Source organism: Bufo bufo, chromosome 2 (assembly GCF_905171765.1).
Source record: "Bufo bufo chromosome 2, aBufBuf1.1, whole genome shotgun sequence".
Taxonomy (NCBI): Eukaryota; Metazoa; Chordata; class Amphibia; order Anura; family Bufonidae; genus Bufo; species Bufo bufo.
Window position 1 is genome coordinate 528754518 of NC_053390.1, and position 26453 is coordinate 528780970.

General features: G+C 43.5%; 1 protein-coding gene across 1 annotated transcript in view; it reads left to right on the forward strand.

Annotated features, from left to right (window-relative positions):
• The window catches only part of SDAD1 (SDA1 domain containing 1), a 66870-nt gene that overhangs the window by 33303 nt on the left and 7114 nt on the right, over positions 1 to 26453 (forward strand). Inside the window, exons 11-16 of the mRNA XM_040417952.1 lie at positions 6290 to 6393; positions 9111 to 9168; positions 15619 to 15677; positions 16310 to 16386; positions 17773 to 17870; positions 20625 to 20701. Of these exons, the coding sequence (XP_040273886.1) occupies positions 6290 to 6393; positions 9111 to 9168; positions 15619 to 15677; positions 16310 to 16386; positions 17773 to 17870; positions 20625 to 20701 (473 nt within the window). The remainder of the gene's footprint in view (positions 1 to 6289; positions 6394 to 9110; positions 9169 to 15618; positions 15678 to 16309; positions 16387 to 17772; positions 17871 to 20624; positions 20702 to 26453) is intronic.

Genomic DNA, 26453 nt, shown 5'->3' on the forward strand with positions numbered 1-26453 from the left:
CACACTACACTACACCCCCCCCCCCCCCCCCGTCACTTATTAACCCCTTATTCACCCCTGATCACCCCATATAGACTCCCTGATCACCCCCCTGTCATTGATCACCCCCTTGTAAGGCTCCATTCAGATGTCCGTAAGTTTTTTACGGATCCACTGATACATGGATCGGATCCGCAAAACACATACGGACGTCTGAATGGAGCCTTACAGGGGGGTGATCAATGACAGGGGGGTGATCACCCCATATAGACTCCCTGATCACCCCCCCCTGTCATTGATCACCCCCCTTTAAGGCTCCATTCAGACATTTTTTTGGCACAAGTTAGCGGAAATTATTTTTTTTTTTTCTTACAAAGTCTCATATTCCACTAACTTGTGTCAAAAAATAAAATCTCACATGAACTCACCATACCCCTCATGGAATCCAAATGCGTAAAATTTTTTAGACATTTATATTCCAGACTTCTTCTCACGCTTTAGGGCCCCTAAAATGCCAGGGCAGTATAAATACCCCACATGTGACCCCATTTCGGAAAGTAGACACCCCAAGGTATTCGCTGAGGGGCATATTGAGTCCATGAAAGATTGAAATTTTTGTCCCAAGTTAGCGGAAAGGGAGACTTTGTGAGAAAAAAAAAAAAAAATATCAATTTCCGCTAACTTGTGGCAAAAAAAAAAAAAATTCTATGAACTCGCCATGCCCCTCATTGAATACCTTGGGGTGTCTTCTTTCCAAAATGGGGTCACATGTGGGGTATTTATACTGCCCTGGCATTTTAGGGGCCCTAAAGCGTGAGAAGAAGTCTGGGATTCAAATGTCTAAAAATGCCCTCCTAAAAGGAATGTGGCCCCTTTGCGCATCTAGGCTGCAAAAAAGTGTCTCACATCTGGTATCGCCGTACTCGGGAGAAGTTGGGGAATGTGTTTTGGGGTGTCATTTTACATATACCCATGCTGGGTGAGAGAAATATCTCGGTCAAATGCCAACTTTGTATAAAAAAATGGGAAAAGTTGTCTTTTGCCAAGATATTTCTCTCACCCAGCATGGGTATATGTAAAATGTCACCCCAAAACACATTGCCCAACTTCTCCTGAGTACGGCAATACCAGATGTGTGACACTTTTTTGCAGCTTAGGTGGGCAAAGGTGCCCACATTCCAAAGAGCACCTTTCGGATTTCACCGGCCATTTTTTTACAGATTTTGATTTCAAACTACTTCGCACGCATTTGGCCCCCTAAAATGCCAGGGCAGTATAACTACCCCACAAGTGACCCCATTTTGGAAAGAAGACACCCCAAGGTATTTCGTGATGGGCATAGTGAGTTCATGGAAGTTTTTATTTTTTGTCACAAGTTAGTGGAATATGAGACTTTGTAAGAAAAATAAAATAAAAAAATCATCATTTTCCGCTAACTTGTGACAAAAAATAAAAAGTTCTATGAACTCACTATGCCCATCAGCGAATACCTTAGGGTGTCTACTTTCCGAAATGGGGTCATTTGTGGGGTGTTTGTACTGTCTGGGCATTGTAGAACCTCAGGAAACATGACAGGTGCTCAGAAAGTCAGAGCTGCTTCAAAAAGCGGAAATTCACATTTTTGTACCATAGTTTGTAAACGCTATAACTTTTACCCAAACCATTTTTTTTTTTTTTTTTTACCCAAACATTTTTTTTTTATCAAAGACATGTAGAACAATAAATTTAGATAAAAATTTATATATGGATCTCGTTTTTTTTGCAAAATTTTACAACTGAAAGTGAAAAATGTAATTTTTTTTGCAAAAAAATCGTTAAATTTCGATTAACAAAAAAAGTAAAAATGTCAGCAGCAATGAAATACCACCAAATGAAAGCTCTATTAGTGAGAAGAAAAGGAGGTAAAATTCATTTGGGTGGTAAGTTGCATGACCGAGCAATAAATGGTGAAAGTAGTATAGTGCAGAATTGTAAAAAGTGGTCTGGTCATTAAGGGTGTTTAAGCTAGGGGGGCTGAAGTGGTTAAAGAGGTTGTCCGAAAATAAGCTATTCTTTATTCTTTTACTATATATGAGTGGGGCATTGGAGCATTTCCTTGCTCCGATGCTCCCCATCACCTTGTGCTGCATCACACAGGGCAAGGTCTGTCTGTTTACTGCCGGTGATGTTCCAGGCTTCACATCACTATGCTAGGCGGAAGACCCCCGCCTAGCATAGTGATGTGAGGCCAGTGACGTCACCAGCACAAATGGGTGGTCTTATTAGACCGAAGAGTTCATAACCGTATTTGAGTTGTATGTAATCAAGATCATGGTGTACACATATACATTAACTTTTTCCTGAGATGGCTATTTTTATTTTATTAAAAATTTTTTATTTTTTTTGCCGCTTCGTTTTTTAATTCTTGCCTTTCCAGAGCCATAACTATTTTTAATTTTTTTTTTTTTTATTCACATAGCCGTGTGAGGGCTTTTTTTGTTTTTGTGGGAAAAGTTGTTCTTTCTAATGGCACCATTGAAAATTGCTGATGGGAAGCAGGAAAAAAATTCCAGAAAAAAAAAAAAAAAACGCAATTCCTCCACAGTTTTATGGGTTTTGTTTTGTTTTTACGGCATTCACTATGCAGTAACACGGACCCATGCCCTTTTTTCTCTGGGTCAGTAAGATTATAACAATACCATAATTATATATATTTTTTTTATATATAGTTGTGTCTTTGAGGCAGTGAAAGGTCTAATTTTTTGCAGGATTATCTGTCTTTTATTATCATTTTGGTGTGTGACTTTTTGATCACTTTTTATTCAATTTTTGGGAAGGTGAAGTCAACCATTCTGATGGGGCTTTTTTCGTTACACCATTCGGATGTGACTGACTTTTTTTTAATTTTTTAATTTATTTATTTTTATTCTGGGGAAGGGGTGTGAATTAATTTTTTTTTTTTTTTTTTTTACTTTGTCATCCTATGTGACTAACATGCAATCATTAGATTGCCATTTGTATTTAGTAATGGATTTTTATCCATTACAGAATGCAGTATATTCCAATGCTGTGCTGCCACCTACAGCCCAACATTGGAATATGCCAGTAATGGGCGTGCAAGCCTTGTACAGCCTCAGGCCTATGGCTACTATGGACATTGCCTGATCTCAGCAAAGGGGAGGCTCTCTGGGCCGGGAAGCGCGCAGCTCCTGGTTTTAACTCTGATTGTGTGGTCACATTTGACCACTGTATCAGAGGGGTTAAATGCCTACATTCAGCGTTATCGCTGATCGCAGGCATTACCCCCTGGTGTCTGCTGTGTGAAACAGGCACCCGACGGCTGTGGCGCTCGCTCTGCTCCGGATCGGGCGCCAACTTTAAAGGCCCAACATCCCCCATACATTTATGGGATTAAATGTGGAGTAAATGAAAATATGCAAAATATTGTTTGGGTTTATGTGCACAACAAACTTGCATTTTTACACCACTCACTCACTTACAGTGTTTTCGAAAAGGAGGCGGGGAAGTGGGTGTGGTTAGTTATGTTAATTAGCTTAACTTCAGCTTTACCACCCTGACTTTTTAAAGAAAATTCTCAAAAAAAAAAGTCCCAAATTCACTCTAGTAGGAGGGTTATATACAAAAACTGGAGTAACATTTCTAGAAAAAAATGTTAAAAGGGTTATCCAAGACCTTTTAAATTCCCCCCGTACGCCCGGGCACCTCACAATGAATATACTCACCTGGCTCTCCGCTTCCTGCGCTGCTCCTGGTCCCCGCACTGCCATTGCTGCTTCTCCCAGTGTGTGGATGAAAACATCCAGTGTTGGGGTGGGGGGAGCAGCCAATGGCAGACAGGGATGGGGACGAGCCTCTCTAGCATCACCCACGATGCTAGGGAGGCTCGTCCCCGTCCCCTCCTGCCATTGGCTGCTCCACCCTGACACCAGATGTTTTCCCTTGTGCATCGGGAGAAACGGCGGTGTGGGGAGTTAAGTATATTCATTTTGAGGGGCCCGGATATATGGGGGGCATTTAATAGTCTTGGATAACCCCTTTATGTTTAATGGCTATGTACACCTTAGGGGGCAGTATTTTTTTTTTATTATTATTATTGCTGCTTTCTACTCATTTTGAACTAAAAATATTTTTTTCGGTTGGCCTTTATTAAAAATGTTGATCCCCTTTTGATTGTACAGCCTTGAGATTGTCTAGTAACAGGTTCTGAGTTTTTACTGTTCCCATCAGGCAACTCAGCTGACAGCTCCTGATCTCTGCTCTCTGACCTCCTAAACACTCATTATAGCTCAGTTCGCTCCCTTGTCCTTTACTAGAGCCAGTGCTGTAAAATCATGTTACACTCTACAGTTCTGGCTCTTCTGAATACGAGAATCTATGAAACAAAGCAGGACACTGTGTCTTAGTGCACAGAAGTTCACTGGTCCATGCTGACATTTTTTGTAGGAAAAGATTTGTTGTGCACACTCCTGTACGGTAATCATTTTTCTGTATAATTTAGATGTACACTTTAAGTTATCAGGGTGCCAATGTTTGCTGTGACTGTCCAAAGGCCTTTGGGGCTGCTAACTACTGAAGCCTTGAGGCCCAGGCTAGGTCTCATAGGCCTCATACAAACAGCGGGTCCGCAATACACGGGCACCAGCCGTGTGCACCCCGCTTCATGGTTGCTGACCCATTCACTTGAATGGGTCCGCAATCCAGAAGGTCAATACGGAACGGAGGCATGGAACCCTACGGAAGCACTACGGAGTGCTTCCGTGGGGTTTGTCTGTTCCCCTGCACCGCAAAAAAATTGTGCATGCACTATTTTTTTTTTTTTGCAGTGCAGACTGTTTGATGCGGAACGCGAACCCCATTCAAGTGAATGGGTCCGCGTCCGCATGTGCCGGCCGGTGCCCGTGCATTGCGGACTGCAATTTGCGGTCCACAGCATAGGCCCGACCGGCACGCAGTCATGTTCATGAGGCCTTAAAATGCATTACAGTACAGTATGTATGGTCAAGTCCCTTGTGGGAGTAAAATAAAAGTTTTATAAAAATTTTAAAAGAATTAAGTTTTAAGTGCAAGAAAAAACCCCTTTCCCCTAATCAAGCAGTTTTCTGTTGCAAAAAATAGGGAAAAAAATTGAAAATGGTCATATTAGGAATCCTCCCATTCACAATGACTAGCTCTTTAAAGCTATCACACATCTACCTCATTAGGTGAAGGGAATAAACAGAGCCTTTCTTATTCCCTGGTGCTAGGCACAAATAAGTAAAAAAATTTATTAAACCTGTGCCAGAACAGCCTTTTTTTTTACCACTTTTCCTTGAAAAAAATCTTAATTTCAAGAGATCGAAACGTGGTATGTACCAAGAAATGAAAACATCATCTCATCCCGCAAAAACCTAAAAAAAAAAATATGGCTTTCAGAAAATGGCGAGACAATAACCTTTTTTATTTTTTATCTCTAATTGTGTAAAAGTACTAAAACTTAAAGGAAAAAAGTTAATTTGGCATCTCTGTATTTGAATTGACTGGCAGAATAAAGTTAGCATGTCATTTTTCCACTCCGTGTATGGCACAAAGTGATCAAAAAGATGTACCACCAGTATGTACGCCAAAATAGTGCCAATGATGAAGGCAACTGGCAGAGTTGAGAGAAAAATAAAAACATATGGTTGCAGGAAATGGCGATACTAGTACCTAGGAGCTGTTTTGAACACATGAACGGAAGTAAACAAATCCATCAAAATCTGCGCTGCAAAAGCTAAAAGGTGGTCTTTCTCATTTGAACCCTGCAGCGTACCCAAACAGCGGTTCACATGCACAGTTATGGCATTTCTGTACCTAGCAGAACCTGTTTAAAGGGCGTGGTGTGTCTCACATGGCAGATACTGGGCACTGAAATGCCATATCTGCTTGCAATTTTCATTTTGCATGGTCCCCTGCTCTTTGAAGTTGTTCAGTTTCCCGTATTGATGACCTTTTGAGTTTTGAAAAACCGATGAGCTTCTTCTCACTAGCAGTAGTTTCTGTGGAAGCCGGAAACATTGTGTAATGGATCATCTCATGCCCCAAAAGCCCTATTGACTTATAACGTTGGCGTCCTGGTGAGGTTTGTGTGCTGCATTGCCATCAAAGGTCACAGAAACTTCTCCAGCAACTCTTGGAGGCTTGCAGTTTCAGGTATAAACAGAGCCTTACTTATTCCCTGGTGCTAGGCGCAAATAAGTAAAGAATTTTCGACTGCAAAATGTCTTTAATGAGGAATATAGAAAAAACTTTGGGGCCCTTTATCATTTATACATTTGGTTCATTATTCCCTTAGAATTTGCAGAAAAACTTTTAAAGGAGTTGGAGAAATCCAAAGAACGATTTGAAGTCAAGATGATGCTTATGGACCTCATCTCCAGGCTTGTTGGAATCCATGAAGTGAGTTGCTATTTTTTACATGTAAATAATGAACTATTAAAGGGTATCTGTCACCAGTGACCTCCCTATGCAGCTGTCTACATGGACACATAGCCATAGTTCACCTGATTAAAACACTGCTTTTCTTTTGTTTATCCGAGATTCCTGAGTTATGATACTTTTCTCGCTCGTTCATTGGGGGACACAGGACCGTGGGTATAGCTGCTGCTGCCACTAGGAGGCGACACTAGGCTGAAAAAAGTGTTAGCTCCTCCCCCTGCAGGCTATAACTCAGTTTTTATCTTAGTGTCGCAGGAGGCAGACCTCCCTGCTTTGCAGGGCTTCCTGCTTTATTATTTTCCTTTTCTTATTCATTTTTTAGGTATGGGAAACAAAGTAGCCTGGCTACTGTCTACCCAGGGAGCGAGCCGGTGTCGGGTTTCCTCACCATCCGACCTCCCCAAGAAGAACCCTCAAAAGCCACCCCCCTCAAAACCCTCACCCTCCTTCTACACTAGGGTTGGACAATATCAAAAATATTCCCACGATAACGATATTAACAAATTCATCGCGATAACGATATATATCGCGATAAATGCCCATTTAGAAGAAAAAAACACTTGGGGCCAAGGAGACGTTACACTGTATGGGGGCAGCCACAAGGAGACGTTACACTGTATGGGGGCAGCCACAAGGAGACGTTACACTGTATGGGGGCAGCCACAAGGAGACGTTACACTGTATGGGGGCAGCCACAAGGAGACGTTACACTGTATGGGGGCAGCCACAAGGAGACGTTACACTGTATGGGGGCAGCCACAAGGAGACGTTACACTGTATGGGGGCAGCCACAAGGAGACGTTACACTGTATGGGGGCAGCCACAAGGAGACGTTACACTGTATGGGGGCAGCCACAAGGAGACGTTACACTGTATGGGGGCAGCCACAAGGAGACGTTACACTGTATGGGGGCAGCCACAAGGAGACGTTAATTACCGATACCAATTATAACAATTAAATAACACTTATTTTGTGACCACTGACCAACCAAAAGTCCAAAAAACAGCCCCCAGCCTCTGATCAGCCTCTCATGTGCCCCCCAGCCTCTCCCTCTTATCAGCCCCCTCTGGTAACTCAACCCCCCCCCCCCCCCCCCTTAGTATTAATCATTGGTGGTAGTGGCCACAGGGTCCCCCTCCTCCCCCCATCATCGGTGGCAGTGCGCCGTGCGCCCCCCCCCCTCCCTCCCCAGTATTAATCATTGGTGGCAGTGGCCACAGGGTCCCCCTCCCATCATTGGTGGCAGTGGGCAGTTCCGATCGGAGTCCCAGCAGTGTAATGCTGGGGCTCCGATCGGTTACCATGGCAGCCAAGACTCTACTGAAGTCCTGGCTGCCATGGTATGTTAGTGAGCAGCATTATACTCACTTGCACTGTGGCCGCCGGCCGCTCCTTCTTCTGTCTGTGCGGCACATTGCTAATGCTATAAGCATTTCGGCTACTACCTATTACGCTACCTATTATGTTAAATTTCCACGTGGCCAGCTGGACTCTGTTTGTTCCGCTTGCTCTGCGCCCAAACAGGTCCCCCCCCCCTTCCCAGCCTATGCAGATATCCTACCGTCCTTCCAATATGGAACCGGAATGGGCCCGTGCACTATCCTGGGCAGTGGAGGACCCCTCAAAGTTATCCCAATCCACCCTGTCTCTAATGGGTCGCTTGGTTGATAAGTCTACAACGCAGGCCGCACAGTCATCGGGCGAGCTACTGCGGAGCAGATCTTCACAAAAACGTCGCAGAGCAGGACATTCCTCCTCCTCCTCGGACGCATCTGCTTCCCCACCCCCTCCGGGGTCACGCTCGGACGCATCATCTCTTCCTGTTGTAGTGCTATCTGAAGGGGCAATTGGAGACTCTGATTCAGATACGGATCCGGAGTACTCTCCCAGGGTTGCTGCTATGGTAGAAAGTCTAATTGCCGCTATACGGGACACCTTCCAAGTGCAGGATGTCTCTCTACCAGCCGCCAGAGCGTGTCTTTTCTCCGCTCCAAAAGGCAGTCCAATTTCGTGTCCGCAATTCCGTGTCCGGGCAGCACATCGTGCTGCCCCATAGAAATGAATGGGTCCGCAATTCCGTTCCGCAGAATGCGGAACTAAATTGTGGTCGTGTGAATGGAGCCTTAATCATTATTTCCAGTCTTTGGGGCACAGCTATATCACCCTTTCTATTGGAACATGGCTTTCCGAGTCTCAATATACTACATGCTTCTAGCCACCAGTTGGACCCAGGTCTTTCATACTGAAACTTTGGATTTCAGCGTTTTCTTCCTCACATGAAGGTCAACCCTTATTCCTGCATACTTCGGTGGTATGCAGACTCCTTCCTTTTCAGAGACATTGCATCCGTCCTTTATTAAATGCATGGGCTACCAAAGTGTGGCCTTTGGCCTACAGACGGACGAGCAGGCATTTTTTTGAAGGTGGGTCTTGAAGGGTTTCAACAGCTTTTTATTAAAGCTTGTTTATCATTAATTAAAGGCAGTACTGCAAATGTACTAATTGCTTTACTGATCCAGCAATGTAAAACCGCATAGGGTTTTCATTCATGTTGTGATGGCCTGTGCACACATACACAGCTGCCTATTTGCCAAGTGTCATTGTCTAGTTGATCATCATTAATATAAGGATTTTCCTTTCAGTGTATATTCTGATTGTGAACGTTACTTTCTTACAGCTATTTCTTTTTAACTTCTACCCATTTATACAAAGATTTCTGCAGCCGCACCAAAGAGGTAAGCTTCCGTGCTTTATTCTCAGATGCTTATTCTGCAATTAGTAAAGGCTGGCCCTACATATACAGTGTGCGTTTGGCCAGCAGTGGTTTCACCCAACTCCACCACAAACATGCATGTTAATTTCAGTGGGGGAATCGTGGTATCGGCTAATCTCCCACTGGAACAAATGATTGTGTACGTATGTGTATATAGATCTGTTTGCTACTGTTAGATTGTAATTGGATATGGTGGAACAGAGGGGGTTTAGGACAGTACGTATAACTTTTATTCTGTTTTTATAAACCTAAGGGTACTTTCACACTAGCGTTAAAGTTTTCCGGTATTGAGTTCCATCCTAGGGGAACGCTTCAGTTTTATCCTAATGCATTCTGAATGGAGAGCAATCCGTTCAGGATGTCTTCAGTTCAGTCACTTTTACGGTATTTGGCCGGAGAGAATATTGCAGCATGCTGCTGTATTTTCTCCGGCCAAAATTCCGGAACACTTGCCGGAATGCCGGATCTGGCATTAATTCCCATTGTAATGCATTCGCAGACCTTTTAAAAATGTGCAAAAAATAAATACCGGATCCAATTTCAATGCATTTGTCAAACCGATCCGTATATGGAAACAAATTGTTTCTGTTTGCACACGTTTTTCCGGATCCAGCAGGCAGTTCCGGCAACTGAACTCCCTGCTGGATTCCTCTAACGCAAGTGTGAAAGTACCCTAATATGTCTGACAACTTCAAACTACATTAAAGGGGTTATGCCATGATTGATGTACAAAATTAAAATCAGATTTCATATAGTACATGACAGTTTAACAGAGCTAGAACCAGCCCTGTACCTCACATGGATCCAGAGATCTCCCCATCCATAGCTCCAATTGTTCTGCTAGATTCTCTTCAGCCTGGCAGCTCAGGGGGCATGTCCTTTCTGCTGCAGCTCTCTTCCTTTAACTGCCATAGCTTCTAACAGTAGATATGGCTGATGGCAGTTGAAGATTTAAAGAGGACCTTTCACCACTCCTGGCATGCTTATTTTAATAGCTACATGCATTCCTTATGAAATAACAGTTCTGAAGCATGTAGTCTTATGTCTCTGTTGCTACATTCTTTTATTATTTGCACTAGAAGTTATGAATGAACTGCTATTAGCCTTCAGTAAGGGTACAGAGGGGAGGTAACCAGTTGGGGGTGTGTACCTGTACAGTCTGACTCTATCCAATCAGTGCTGTGCAGGTACACCCCTCCCCTCTGTACCCTTACTGAAGGCTAATAGCAGTTCATTCATAACTTCTAGTAGAAATTATAAAGGAATGGCACAACATAGAACCATAAGAATAGATGTTCCAGAATTGTTATTACATGGGGAATGCATGAAGCTATTAAAACAGGAATGTCAGGAGAGGTGACGGGTCCTCTTTAACCACCTCCGGACCGCTGTACGCACAGACGCGTCCTGGAGGTGGTTGATTCATTCCGCCTGGACGCATATACGCGTCATCTCGCGAGACGCGAGATTTCCTGTGAGCGGAACGGAAGGTAAGAGAGTTTATCTCCAGCCTGCCAGCGGCGATCGTTCGCTGGCAGGCTGGAGATGTGTTTTTTTTAACCCCTAACAGGTATATTAGACGCTGTTTTGATAACAGCGTCTAATATACCTGCTACCTGGTCCTCTGGTGGTCCCCTTTGTTTGGATCGACCACCAGACGACACAGGTAGCTCAGTAAAGTAGCACCAAGCACCACTACACTACACTACACCCCCCCCCCGTCACTTATTAGCCCCTGATCACCCCATATAGACTCCCTGATTTCCCCCCTGTTATTGATTTCCCCCCTGTCATTGATCACCCCCCTGTCATTGATCACCCCCCTGTAAAGCTCCATTCAGACGTCCGCATGATTTTTACGGATCCACTGATAGATGGATCGGATCCGCAAAACGCATCCGGACGTCTCAATGAAGCCTTACAGGGGCGTGATCAATGACTGTGGTGATCGCCCCATATAGACTCCCTGATCACCCCCCTGTCATTGATTACCCCCCTGTCATTGATCAACCCCCTGTAAAGCTCCATTCAGACGTCCGCATGATTTTTACGGATCCACTGATAGATGGATCGGATCCGCAAAACGCATCCGGACGTCTCAATGAAGCCTTACAGGGGCGTGATCAATGACTGTGGTGATCACCCCATATAGACTCCCTGATCACCCCCCTGTCATTGATTACCCCCCTGTCATTGATCAACCCCCTGTAAAGCTCCATTCAGACGTCCGCATGATTTTTACGGATCCACTGATAGATGGATCGGATCCGCAAAACGCATCCGGACGTCTGAATGAAGCCTTACAGGGGCATGATCAATGACTGTGGTGATCACCCCATATAGACTCCCTGATCACCCCCCTGTAAAGCTCCATTCAGATGTCCGCATGATTTTTACGGATGCACTGATAGATGGATCGGATCCGCAAAACGCATCCGGACGTCTGAATGAAGCCTTACAGGGGCGTGATCAATGACTGTGGTGATCACCCCATATAGACTCCCTGATCACCCCCCTGTCATTGATTACCCCCCCTGTCATTGATTACCCCCCTGTAAAGCTCCATTCAGACGTCCGCATGATTTTTACGGATCCACTGATAGATGGATCGGATCCGCAAACTGCATCCGGACGTCTGAATGAAGCCTTACAGGGGCATGATCACTGACTGTGGTGATCACCCCCCTGTCATTGATTACCCCCCTGTAAAGCTCCATTCAGACGTCCGCATGATTTTTACGGATGCACTGATAGATGGATCGGATACGCAAAACGCATCCGGACGTCTGAATGAAGCCTTACACGGGCGTGATCAATGACTGTGGTGATCACCCCATATAGACTCTTTGATCACCCCCCCTGTCATTGATCACCCCCCCTGTCATTGATCACCCCTCTGTAAGGCTCCAGACATATTTTTTTTGGCCCAAGTTAGCGGAATTATTATTTTTTTTTTTCTTACAAAGTCTCATATTCCACTAACTTGTGTCAAAAAATAAAATCTCACATGAACTCCCCATACCCCTCACGGAATCCAAATGCGTAAAAATTTTTAGACATTTATATTCCAGACTTCTTCTCACGCTTTAGGGCCCCTAGAATGCCAGGGCAGTATAAATACCCCACATGTGACCCCATTTCGGAAAGAAGACACCCCCAGGTATTCCGTGAGGGGCATATTGAGTCCATGAAAGATTGAAATTTTTGTCCCAAGTTAGCGGAACGGGAGACTTTGTGAGAAAAAAATTAAAAATATCAATTTCCGCTAACTTGTGCCAAAAAAAAAAAATTTCTATGAACTCGCCATGCCCCTCATTGAATACCTTGGGGTGTCTTCTTTCCAAAATGGGGTCCCATGTGGGGTATTTATACTGCCCTGGCATTCTAGGGGCCCCAAAGCGTGAGAAGAAGTCTGGTATCCAAATGTCTAAAAATGCCCTCCTAAAAGGAATTTGGGCACCTTTGCGCATCTAGGCTGCAAAAAAGTGTCACACATCTGGTATCGCCGTACTCAGGAGAAGTTGGGGAATGTGTTTTGGGGTGTCATTTTACATATACCCATGCTGGGTGAGAGAAATATCTTGGTCAAATGCCAACTTTGTATAAAAAAATGGGAAAAGTTGTCTTTTGTCATGTTATTTCTCTCACCCAGCAAGGGTATATGTAAAATGACACCCCAAAACACATTCCCCAACTTCTCCTGAATACGGCGATACCACATGTGTGACACTTTTTTGCAGCCTAGGTGGGCAAAGGGGCCCATATTCCAAAGAGCACCTTTAGGATTTCACAGGTCATTTACCTACTTACCACACATTAGGGCCCCTGGAAAATGCCAGGGCAGTATAACTACCCCACAAGTGACCCCATTTTGGAAAGAAGACACCCCAAGGTATTCCGTGAGGGGCATGGCGAGTTCCTAGAATTTTTTATTTTTTGTCACAAGTTAGTGGAAAATGCTGATTTTATTTTTTTTTTTTCATACAAAGTCTCATATTCCACTAACTTGTGACAAAAAATAAAAACTTCCATGAACTCACTATGCCCATCAGCGAATACCTTGGGGTCTCTTCTTTCCAAAATGGGGTCACTTGTGGGGTAGTTATACTGCCCTGGCATTCTAGGGGCCCAAATGTGTGGTAAGGAGTTTGAAATCAAATTCTGTAAAAAATGACCTGTGAAATCCAAAAGGTGCTCTTTGGAATATGGGCCCCTTTGCCCACCTAGGCTGCAAAAAAGTGTCACACATCTGGTATCTCCGTACTCAGGAGAAGTTGGGGAATGTGTTTTGGGGTGTCATTTTACATATACCCATGCTGGGTGAGAGAAATATCTTGGCAAAAGACAACTTTTCCCATTTTTTTATACAAAGTTGGCATTTGACCAAGATATTTATCTCACCCAGCATGGGTATATGTAAAAAGACACCCCAAAACACATTCCTCAACTTCTCCTGAATACAGAGATACCAGATGTGTGACACTTTTTTGCAGCCTAGGTGGGCAAAGGGGCCCACATTCCAAAGAGCACCTTTTGGATTTCACAGGTCATTTTTTCCTGAATTTGATTTCAAACTCCTTACCACACATTTGGGCCCCTAGAATACCAGGGCAGTATAACTACCCCACAAGTGACCCCATTTTGGAAAGAAGAGACCCCAAGGTATTTCGTGATGGGCATAGTGAGTTCATAGAAGTTTTTATTTTTTGTCACAAGTTAGTGGAATATGAGACTTTGTAAGAAAAATAAAATAAAAAAATCATCATTTTCCGCTAACTTGTGACAAAAAATAAAAAGTTCTATGAACTCACTATGCCCATCAGCGAATACCTTAGGGTGTGTACTTTCCGAAATGGGGTCATTTGTGGGGTGTTTGTACTGTCTGGGCATTGTAGAACCTCAGGAAACATGACAGGTGCTCAGAAAGTCAGAGCTGCTTCAAAAAGCGGAAATTCACATTTTTGTACCATAGTTTGTAAACGCTATAACTTTTACCCAAACCATTTTTTTTTTTTTTACCCAAACATTTTTTTTTTATCAAAGACATGTAGAACAATAAATTTAGAGCAAAATTTATATATGGATGTTGTTTTTTTTGCAAAATTTTACAACTGAAAGTGAAAAATGTCATTTTTTTGCAAAAAAAATCGTTAAATTTCGATTAATAACAAAAAAAGTAAAAATGTCAGCAGCAATGAAATACCACCAAATGAAAGCTCTATTAGTGAGAAGAAAAGGAGGTAAAATTCATTTGGGTGGTAAGTTGCATGACCGAGCAATAAATGGTGAAAGTAGTGTAGGTCAGAAGTGTAAAAAGTGGCCTGGTCTTTCAGGGTGTTTAAGCACTGGGGGCTGAGGTGGTTAAACTGAGCACATGTGGCCAACTCTGTGAGAGGGACAAAAAAAATAAGTTAAAGAACAAACAGCAGGTGGCGCTACACCGATAAGTTTTATAAAATAACTTAGAGGCTATACTAAATGTTTAATTACATGCAATTACAAAAGTATTCAGATCCAGGTGCTGGTTTGAAAAATGTCAGATATGATTCGTGACACAATGCCTTTTAATGAGTGAATACGTTTAAAGGGTGCTGAATTCAAACCTGTAACTTTATACGTACTCCCACTCCATTGCTGTGCGCCCACAACAAGACTATGCAATGCATAGAGAGGTCTCCTAAGTATTGTTGAGTCAACTTCTGTTTTCAAGTTCAGCGTACAAAGTTCGGGTTATTTAAGAAATCCGTTATGGATACCGCTACCACGGACCATAAGTTTTATGGACGCTGAACTTAAAAACAGACGTTCGCTCTTCCCTCCTCCTAAGCATGTGCACATAATTGATGTGGGTTCCAGGGCAGCAGGCTATTGGGAGTAAAAATTACCAGTTTGTACTCTACATCCTTTATTCTGTTCACTAATTCAGTTGTTGATTGAGTTTCTTTTAAAGGAGGTCTCCTTTGGATGACATGGAGTCCACTGCTGGTTCTCACTCCCCTACCCTGCAATCGGCTGTTTTTTTTTTTTTTTTCCCCATTTCTTTTAAAGTAGTAGTTGCCTGTTTACCCTTTCTCCAGCACTTTTTGTAAAGGGGTTGTCCAGCTGATTATTGTTTTTTTTAGATAATTGGCCAATCACTGGCTGAGAGGCGGTCATCAACGTGATCAGCAACTGGTTGAGCAGTCCTTTCCTGTGTGTTGAGATGGAGGAGGAATTGTTGGAGCGGGTGTGTGGGGGTCATTAAGGGGATTATGACTTGTTTTGTTATTTTTCACTGTTCTGAGCGTCTATTACAAAACATAGTTTAATCAGCCGGACAATCCTTATAATGCTATAAATGCAGAGTCTACAGTACAATAAGTGTAATACATGAACTAGTTTCTTCTCTAATTCCTCCTTTTCTATTAATCAGATGTAACGAAGATCCTCTTGTTTGCTGCTCAATCCACTCATAACCTGGTGCCTCCAGAGGTAAGTTCTGATTGATGCTAGGACTATAAAAAAGTGTTCATATTAATTATATAAAATATCTAAACTATAGTGAACTACAGCTCTTTGGACGCCTAGAATTCATACTAACCAACTCCATGGGTCACTATTTAAAATGAATTTGGAAGACCATTTGAATTGTTACTTGCGGTTTTTGGTGCGGTCTTGTCGCAAAGGGTGAAATCCACACGAAAAATCGCAAACATAATTGACATGCTGCAGATGTCTAAATCCGCACAACGGGTTAATTTCCAAAATTGGTTTACCGTGAGTAATGAAGCTGTAATTAGTCACAGTAACCTCATACACTCAGCTTAAATTTTTTATTTTTTTTATAGTTACAGACCAAAAGTCCACAATTTTTACTGAATTTCTGTTAATGTAGACTTTGGCGACCATGCTTACTGCTAAATGAGCCATTGGAAACATAATGCTGTGGATTTAATATGCAAAGTAATATTAGCAATGCATTAAACACATTCAGAGTTGTTTTCTGAAATGTAGAGAGACACTGATGGTGTATGGACAATTGGGGTTGCTTTGGTAATAGTTTGTCATGATTTGTGATAAATATGACATGTCATGTTCTCATGAGGAAGTTTTATTTTTTTCAGATTGGCGAGTCTTTGCTGATGACTATTGCTAATAACTTTGTTACTGACAGAAATTCAGGAGAGGTGATGACTGTTGGGTAAGTGATCTTCAGTATTAGGTCACTGTCAAGCGCTTCTAACTCCATCCCCATGGAAGTTTTTTTTCTTCTCTTGTGCAGTGTGCATAAAAATTCCTGTATTAGTCCCAATGCACCTTACAGAGCTGTATAAAGGAAGTTCTCTGTATGTACCTTATTCTCCCCTAATATACGGCAGAAAAATGCTCAGTATGATTGCAGTCATACAGAACTAGAGTATGGTATCATAGATGTCTGGATGCACTGCTACAGCTTTAGTAGTAGTCATAGGATTGTGTCATCCCTGTAGCTTTGCATGTGCAGTGATTCCTATGATTAATTCGAATTTCCCTATAAATTACCAGATGCATGTTTTATGATAGCCTCATGTCCATTGATAATTTGGACAGGTATAGGTAATATAAAATTCCCCATTGCCCTGCTTTTTATCCAGAATTATTAATGGGAGCAATCCTACAAACTCTACATTAAAGAGGATTGTCTAAATTATTTTTGAAGACCTATCCATCAATATCAGATCGGTGGGGGTCTGACACCCGGCACCCCCACCGATCAGCTAGTTGATGAGAAGGCGCGTGCCGTGCCAGCGCTGCCTTCTCTTCATTGTTTAACTGCTGGCCACCGCAACCGCAGCAGGTGTAATTACAAGAAGCCATTCCATTCACTTCAATGGGGTGGCTTGTTCCTATACTCTTGAATAGGAAGGAGCCGTCCCATAGAAGTGAATGGGACATAGTCTTGTAATTACACTTGCTCACCTCTGCGATGTCAACGGCGAGCAGTTAAACAATGAAGGGAAGGCATCGCTGGCACGGAGCACAGCCTTCCCTTCAACTAGCTGATCAGCAGGGGTGCCGGGTGTTGGACCCCCACCGATCTGATTTTAATGACCTATCCTGAGGCTAGGTCATCAATAAAAATAACTTGCACAACCCCTTTAAGGTCAGTTAGTGCCTATTTATTACTACAAACACATTATTGCGTTAAATCTAAACATGGTTAAACTTGGCCACTGTTCACACAGCAAAACTCCACAGCGACACCTATCCTGCTCCCAAAACTTATTGAGGCAGAACTACTACACATGTATGACCTTACTGAATGGGGGCAATCTGCAACAGAAATCTGAGAGTCTGCCTTGGATTTTGCTGTGGCTTTTTCCTATGTATGAACATGACCTAAAATCTTTTAAACCATACTTGTACTGTGGCTACTACAGTCAAACTTGACTGATGTTTGATACCTTTAACCCTTTTCTGACGTCTCAAATCAATGTTACAACGTGTCCTAAAATTAATGGCAATGTCAATAAAGGTTATGGTGCATTTTGTTGTGTGGACTTCCCTATTATGTCTTGAATGATGCCCTACATTTTTTATTATATAGTCTAAATGCCATCAAGGAACTAACTGCCCGGTGTCCTTTAGCAATGAAAGTAGAGCTGTTGCAAGATCTGTCACAGTATAAGACCCACAAGGATAAAAGTGAGTAATGTTTCAAAAACTGCAACTTTTTAGACATTATCCATGAACATGAATATATTGAAAAGGTTCTCCGGGATTTTCATATTGATGGCCTATCCTCAGGTTAGTTCATCAATATCAGATTTGGCAGGGGCCCATCAGAGGTTTGAGGAAGCTTCCTCAAAGCTTATCAAGCAAAGTGCCGTCCATTGGATAGCGGCAGGGCCTTGGTATCGCAGCTTTGCCCCATTCACTTGAGCTGTTCCTAGGCCATGTGACTGATGAATGTGACGTCAAATGGCCAAGGCAGAGGTGTAAGCTCTTCATACAGCTGATCAGAGGAAGTGCTGGGAGTTGGACCCTCACCGATCTGATATCCTGAGGATAGGCCATCAATATCAAAATTTTGGACAAACCGTTTAAGCTAACCTTTACGAAATGGCACACATTATAAAGTAGTTCCTGCCCTCCAGTGATCATTTTTTCAGGTGCTATGAGGTCAGCTATTGAAAAAATAAGGCTCAGATCAATTACCAGCTGCGTTGTACTGCAGTCTCCTTTTCTTTTTAATCAGTCCGCAGTGAGGATGAGTTGCATTGAGTGACTGTCACCCCGCAAAACTCATTTTTTTTTTTTTTGGATAGTTAGATTCTTCATAGTGCGATATAGGAGAATATAATGCTCTTACTTACTTTCATGCGGCCGATTCTTTATAAAACGAACTTTTATAATATGTAAATGAGGGCTCTACCAGCAAGTAGGGCGTCTACTTGCTGGTAGCTGCTGCAGAAATCCGCCCCCTCGCCGTGTTGATTGACAGGGCCAGCCGTGATCTCCTCCTCCGGCTGGCCCTGTCAGTAATTCAAAAATCGCGCGCCTCGCGTCATTCGGCGCAGGCGCTCTGAGATGAGGAGGCTCGTATCCTCAGCACTCCCTCAGTGCGCCTGCGCCGATGACATCACCGAAAGAGAAGACGTCATCGGTGCAGGCGCACTGAGGGAGTGCTGAGGAGACGAGCCTCCTCATCTCAGAGCGCCTGTGCCGAATGACGCGAGGCGCGCGATTTTTGAATTACTGACGGGGCCAGCCGGAGGAGGAGATCACGGCTGGCCCTGTCAATCAACACGGTGAGGGGGCGGATTTCTGCAGCAGCTACCAGCAAGTAGACGCCCTACTTGCTGGTAGAGCCCTCATTTACATATTATAAAAGTTTGTTTTATAAAGAATCGGCCGCATGAAAGTAAGTAAGAGCATTATATTCTCCTATATCGCACTATGAAGAATCTAACTATCCAAAAAAAAAAAAAAGAGTTTTGCGGGGTGACAGAAACCCTTTAAGTATGTATAAGGCTCTGGGAGATCCAGAAACATTCGTCAGGAAGAGATTACTGCAAACATTATTTAGTTGCTCATTTCACTATTGCAATCAAATTTTTACTTCCCAGAGAACGTGCTTTATCACATTGAACTAGAGTTGAAGCATGTTTTAGAATACAATTTGGGGGTCTGAGCCTCACTAAATCTACAGGTCCTTGAAGGATTGGCTCAGGCTGTGAGCCTTGCAAATCTTCTTTCTATAGACTTATGACTAGTCACCATACTCCGTTAAAGGAAAAGGCACTTGAATGGTGCTGGGAGATAACCTAGATGAAGATGATTGTAAGATCCTTATAATTAGTGCTAGAGATCATCTTGTGCAGATTACATTTAGGCCTCTTGCACACGGGCCTCTGCGGTCCGCAATGCACGGGCACCGACCCTGGGCCAGCCGCATTCGGATCGAGACCCCGTTCACTTGAATGGGGTCCGTGATCCGTCTGTTCCGCACAAAGATAGGACAAGTTCTATCTTTTTGCAGAACGGAACACCACAGAAGCACTCTGTAGTGCTTCCGTTCCACACCGCATCTCCGGATTTGCGGACCCATTCAAGTGAATGGGTCCGCATCCCTGATGCGGAATGCATACGGCCGGTGTCCTGTGTATTGCGGACCCGCTGTATGCAGGCCGCAATACGGCCACGGGGGATACACGGTCGTGTGCAAGAGGCCTTATCCATAGGCTGTATTACACCCCTTTTAGATTTTCTTGTATTAGTTATGTTGGCCTCAGCAGTGTCCCAGGTGCTGGATGGCATATGTCCTAGGAGTGTACGGTCTTACAGAGCTACTCATGTGAGGTCCTTAAATTCATGGAGTCTTACTTGGGCACCCCAAGAAAAATGTACCCATAGCACCATGAGGAAATTTAAGGCGCTTACTATGTACATGCTTATATATAAGGACTGTGGTTGCCCAGACACTTTTGCGAAGATCTAGGGGCCCTGGTTAAACAGACCTGGCACTAATTCAGTCCCTAGATTCTTACATTTTTTTTTTACTTTGACCCTTTTCCCCAATTGACTCACCAATGTTTCCTCCCATGTAGAGGAGAGTTGTTTTTAAAATCTTTATTTTTTTTCATTTTATTTTTTTATCAGAGACTAAATGAGAAGTGGTACTTACTGCAGGGGTACTTTGCGCTAAAGTTTATGCATATTGCAGGTTGCTCTGTTTTTGAATCAGTACACAAAGGGTACAGATTGCATTGCAGTTGCTTTATTATAGTGCTTGACAATATGTTGTTCATGCATTGAGTATATGTAAATTTTTGCTGTTTTGCTCAGAATTCCATTAAAAATGTTAATGAAAGTGTAAGAAATCAACGGATGAGGCATTTACAGAAGTTAACTTTTTTAATATTTTTATTTTATTTTCTTATTTTGTGTCTCATTTAGACGTTTCTATGTCTGCCAGAGCACTGATACAGCTCTTCCGTACTCTAAACCCTCAAATGCTGCAGAAGAAGTTCCGGGTGAGTTTTTTACTTCTGCTTTAGGTATATTTTATCTTTTATTGGTAGATTTTGGGCACTTAAAAACTTAAAATTAATACTTATTTTTCGTACTAAAGTTTTTTAGTGTTGCATTATAAGTTTTATAAAAGGGGTGTTAATTTTTTTCCTTTTAGTGATTAATTATGTTAGGAGTCCTTATAGGGGTTCTCCGGGAATTAAGAAAATAAAATACTTAAATATTACTTCATTATAAATATATTACCACATAACTTTCATTAGTTATAATGGCTCGTTTTGTCCGTGGAGCAATCATTAGGAGAAATAAAATGGCCGCCATCCTACTAGTCCACACAAAACCTGTCCTAATTGCACAGGAGGACAAGTTAAAGAGCTGCGCCGTCTTCCTCTCTTGTCAGGGATTATGATCCTGAATACAGTTTAACCTCTTCCGGACACAGGGTGTCCCGGTACTTAAGGACACAGGGCGTACCGGTATGTCCTGTGTATTTCCAATCACCACCGCGCGGCGGGCGGTGATCGGAACAAGGTGCCTGCTCAAATAATTGAGCAGGCACCTTGGGGGTTTTACCTATTGCGGCGGCGCCATCGGGTCCCCATGCGGCTGTAGGGGGGACCCGATGGCATGGAAGGCAGCGCGATGCCTTCCTTGGGCATCTGCGCTGCCTTCCAGTGACGAGCCTGTGAGATCCAGCCCCCTGGATCTCTCAGGCCGGAAGCTGTATGAGTAATACTCACTGTATTACTCATACAGCCAATGCATTCCAATAGATTAGACCCCCAAAAGTCCCAAAGTGGGACAAGAAATAAAGTGGAAAAAAAAGTTGAAAAAATAAAGGTTCCCCCCAAAAAATTTAGTTTCAAGTGAAAATAAACAAAAACTTCATTTTCCCCAAATAAAATAAAAAAAATAATAGGGGGGGGGGGGGGGGAGTATACATATTGGGTAAAAAGTCCAGCAAAATCTGCCTTCCAAAAACCGTATGGCATTCCTTTCCTTCTGCGCCCTGCCGTGTGTCCGTACAGCAGTTTACGACCACATATGGGGTGTTTCTGTAAACTACAGAATCGGAGCCATAAATATTGAGTTTTGTTTGGCTGTTAACCCTTGCTGTAACTGGAAAAAAATTATTAAAATGGAAAATCTGCCAAAAAAGTAAAATTTTGAAATTGTATATGGAACACCTAAAGGGTTAACAAAGTTTTTGTAAAATAAGTTTTGAATTCCTTGAGGGGTGTAGTCTCTAGAATGGGGTCATTTTTGGGTTGTTTCTATTATGTAAGCCTCACAAAGTGACTTAAGATCTGAACTGGTCCTTAAAGTGGGTTTTTGAAAATTTCTGGAAAATATCAAGATTTGTTTCTAAACTTCTAAGCCTTGTAACAGCCCCAAAAAATAGTGTCATTCCCAAAATGATCTAAACATGAGGTAGACGTATGGGGAATGTAAAGTAATAACTATTTTTGTAGGTATTACTATGTATTATAGAAGTAGAGAAATTAAAACTCGGAAATTTGCAAATTTTTGGCAAATTTGGTATTTTTATTTTTATTTTTTTTTAAAAATAAAAAAATTTTGACTCCATTTTACCAGTGTCATGAAGTACAATATGTGACGAAAAAACAATCTCAGAATGGCCTGGATAAGTCAAAGCGTTTTAAAGTCATCACCACATAAAGTGACACTGGTCAGAGTTGCAAAAAATGGCCTGGTCCTGAAGGTGAAAATGAGCCCGGTCCCTTAACCTCTTAAGGACATAGGGCGTACAGGTACGCCCTTTGTGCCCTGGTACTCAAGGACACAGGGCGTACATGTACGCCCTGTGTATTTTCGATCACCGGCGGGCGGTGATCGGAACCCCGTGCCTGCTCAAATCATTGAGCAGGCACTTGGGGCAAATGCGCCGGGGGGTCCGGTGACCCCCCCCATGTATGCGATCGCAGAAAACCGCAGGTCAATTCAGACCTGCGGTTTTCTGCGTTTCCGGGTTGTTCGGGTCTCTGAAGACCCGATAACCCGGAACAGGATGGTGATGGTGGTGTGATTTCACCCCACCAATCACCATCCAGCGATCCTGAGTGGTGATGGTGACATCACCACTCAGGATCGCTTTCTGATTGGTCTGTGGGCGCTCCTCTCCTCCTCCTTTTGTGTTCCGGAGCCGGAGGAGAGAGGAGCTGCCTGCACGTGTGTCCACCATCGCTGCCAGCACCCCCAGGACCCGATCTGTGCCCCAGCACCCCCCATCAGGTACATAGGGACAGCATAGGGAAAGTTTGGTTTAGGCAGGGAAAAAAAAGGGAAAGTTAGTTTCTGAACTTTTCTTACTTTGATTGCATCACCCTAAGTTAGGGTGTCTGGGGTGCTGCCACTTGACGGTTGATCAGCGGTTTTGATTTTTTTCCCCCACATTTTTTGCCCTTTTTTTAGTTAGTTTATTTTATTTTTTTTCTGTTAGTTTTAGGGTGAGTTCGTGAACACCCGTGCCCCCACACACACGCACACAAAATAAAGAGTTACACACACGCACATATACACGCAGACACACACTCCCCTATGGCCCGCCGGACGTTCTCGGCCGAGGAGGCATACGCCCAGCTTGCCTCCGACTCCGAGAGTCCCAGTGAGGATGAGGATGACCCCACATTCCTGTTGTCATCCGCATCCTCCTCATCATCTAGCGATGATGATGAGCCCCCAAGGCGGCGGAGACGCCGCCAGGCGGAGCAAGGGGACCGCCATGTTAGGGACCCTGTGGCCCACACTAGTACGAGCAGCTCTGGGGCTCGTACTGGTTTCCCGGCCCACCAGTTAAATCCACCGGAGCCCCCTGCCGGTGAACTTGTCTGGTGTAGCCCAGAGCGATACGAGCCCGTGATTCCTGATTTTGTAGGCCAATCAGGATTCCAGATTTCCACAGTGGGCTACACTGAATATGACTTTTTTTTGTCATTTTTTCAGTGACCCACTGGTAAATCTGATGGTGGAGCAGACGAATCTGTACGCCCAACAGTTCGTCGCTCAACACCCGGGCTCCTTTTTGGCCAGGCCCGGTGGCTGGACGCCGGTCAGTGCAGCCGAAATGAGGATATTTTGGGGCCTCGTGCTGCATATGGGCCTGGTCAAAAAACCCAGTGTCAGGCTGTACTGGAGTGGGGACGTCCTATACCAGGCCCCACTTTACAGTACAGCCATGACACGCTCCCGGTTTGAGGCCATCCGGAAATGTCTGCATTATTCCGATAATGCAGCATGTCCCCCCCGAGGTGATCCTGCCCATGACCGTCTGTATAAGATACGGCCGGTCATCGATCACTTTGGGGCCAAATTCATGGAGGCCTATGTACCTGGAAAGGAGGTCGCGGTTGATGAGTCTCTCATTGCGTTCAAGGGGAGACTCATTTTCCGCCAGTATGTGCCCTCCAAGCGGGCGAGGTATGGCGTGAAGCTATACAAAATTTGTGAGAGTACCTCAGGGTACACTTACAAATTTCGTGTGTACGAGGGGCGAGATTCCCGGATTCAACCCCCAGAATGTCCCCCCACTCTGGGTGTTACCGGGAAACTTGTGTGGGACCTTATGCACCCACTGCTGGATAAGGGTTACCACCTTTACGTGGATAACTTTTATACCAGTATTCCCTTGTTCCAGTCCCTTGCCGCCAGATCCACGTCCGCTTGTGGGACCGTGCGGAAAAATCAACGCGGCCTCCCTGCCCACCCCCTCCAGGTACCTATCCCCAGGGGTGAGACCCGTGCCCTTACCACTGGAAACCTGTTGCTGGTCAGGTATAAGGACAAGAGGGATGTCCTTATGCTGTCCACAATTCATGGTAACGGCATCACCCCTGTCCCTGTGCGAGGTACCGCGGCAACGGTCCTCAAGCCCGATTGTATCGTCGCCTACAATCGGTATATGGGAGGAGTTGATCTCTCTGATCAAGTCCTCAAGCCATATAATGCCATGCGCAAAACCCGGGCATGGTACAAAAAAGTTGCGGTCTACTTGGTGCAGGTTGCCATGTACAACTCTTTTGTACTATCCCGAAGCGCTGGCAGCACAGGGACATTCCTCCAGTTCTATGAGGCAGTCCTCAAGGCCCTGATCTTTTCGGACCGGGAAAGAGCAGCCCGGATGATCAGGGCCCGGATCGTCCCTGGCCAACACTTTCCAGGTGTGGTCCCCCATACTGGAAAGAAGGGACGAACCCAAAAAAAGTGCAGAGTGTGTCGCAGGAGGGGGATACGGAAGGACACGACTACTCAGTGCGACACGTGCCCCGATCATCCGGGCCTCTGCATTGACGGTTGCTTCAGGGAGTATCACACTTCCATGGAGTACTAAATTTATATCCCAATTTAGCACTGACATCGGATAAAAAAAAAATGGTTCTCAGACCTGAGACACCCAAAAAAACTAAAATAATTTATTAAAAGTAGACATATTAGGTATCGCCGCGTCGGTAATAATCTCCTCTATAAAACTACCCCATGACCAACCCCCCCAGATTAACACGGTCAAGAAAAAAAAAAAAAAAAGTGCAAAAAAGGTTTTTTTTGTCACCTTACATAATAAAAAGTTTAATAGCAAGCGATCAAAAAGTCATATAGCCCCCAAAATAGTGCCAATAAAACCGTCCGCTCATCCCGCAAAAAATGAGCCCCCACATGAGATAATTGGATAAAAATTTTAAAAAAAAAATGACCCTTAGACTTTAGAGATACCCAAAAAACAATTTGTATCAAAAAAGATAATATAGTCTAAAACCTAAATAATTGTAAAAAAAGTAGACTTATTAGGTATTGCCGCGTCCGTAAGAATCTCCTCTATAAAAATACCCCATTACCCAACCCCCCAGATTAACATTGTCAAAAAATAAAAAATAAATAGGTGCAAAAAAAGATTTTTTTTGTCACCTTACATAACAAAAACTTTAATAGCAAGCGAAAAAAAAGTCATATAGCCCCCAAAATAGTGCCAATAAAACCGTCCGCTCATCCCGCAAAAAATGAGCCCCCACATGAGATAATGGGATAAAAAAAAAATTAAAAAAATGACCCTTGGACTTTAGAGATACCCAAAAAAAAGATTTGTATCAAAAAAGATAATATAGTCAAAAACCTAAATAATTGTAAAAAAAAAGTAGACTCATTAGGTATTGCCGCGTCCGTAAGAATCTCCTCTATAAAAATATCCCATTACCTAACCCCCCAGATTAACACGGTTAAAAAAAAAAAAAAAACTGTGCCAGAACCGCTATTTTTGGCACTTTTCCATTTCAATCCGTTTTTTCCGGTAACAAAACAAGGGTTAACAACCAAACAAAACTTAATATTTATTACCCTGATACTGCAGTTTACAGAAAAACCACATTTGTGGTCGTAAACTGCTGTATCAGTAAAAGGGAGGCCGCAAAAGGAAAGGACTGACATGGTTTCTGGAAGGCCGATTTTGATGGCCTTTTTTATTGACACCATGTCCCTTTTGAAGCCCCCCTGATGCACTCTAGAGTAAAAACTCCCCAAAACTGACCCCATCTAAGAAACTACACCCCTCAAGGTATTCAAAACTGATTATACAAACTTTATTAACCCTTTAGGTGTTCCTCAACAGTTAATGGCAAATGGAGATGAAATTTCAGAATTTAAATTTTTGGTAACCTTGCCTCACAAAAATGTAATATAGAGCAACCAAAAATCACGCCCCGCTGTGTGGCCGTACATTAGTTTACGGCCACATATTGGGTGTTT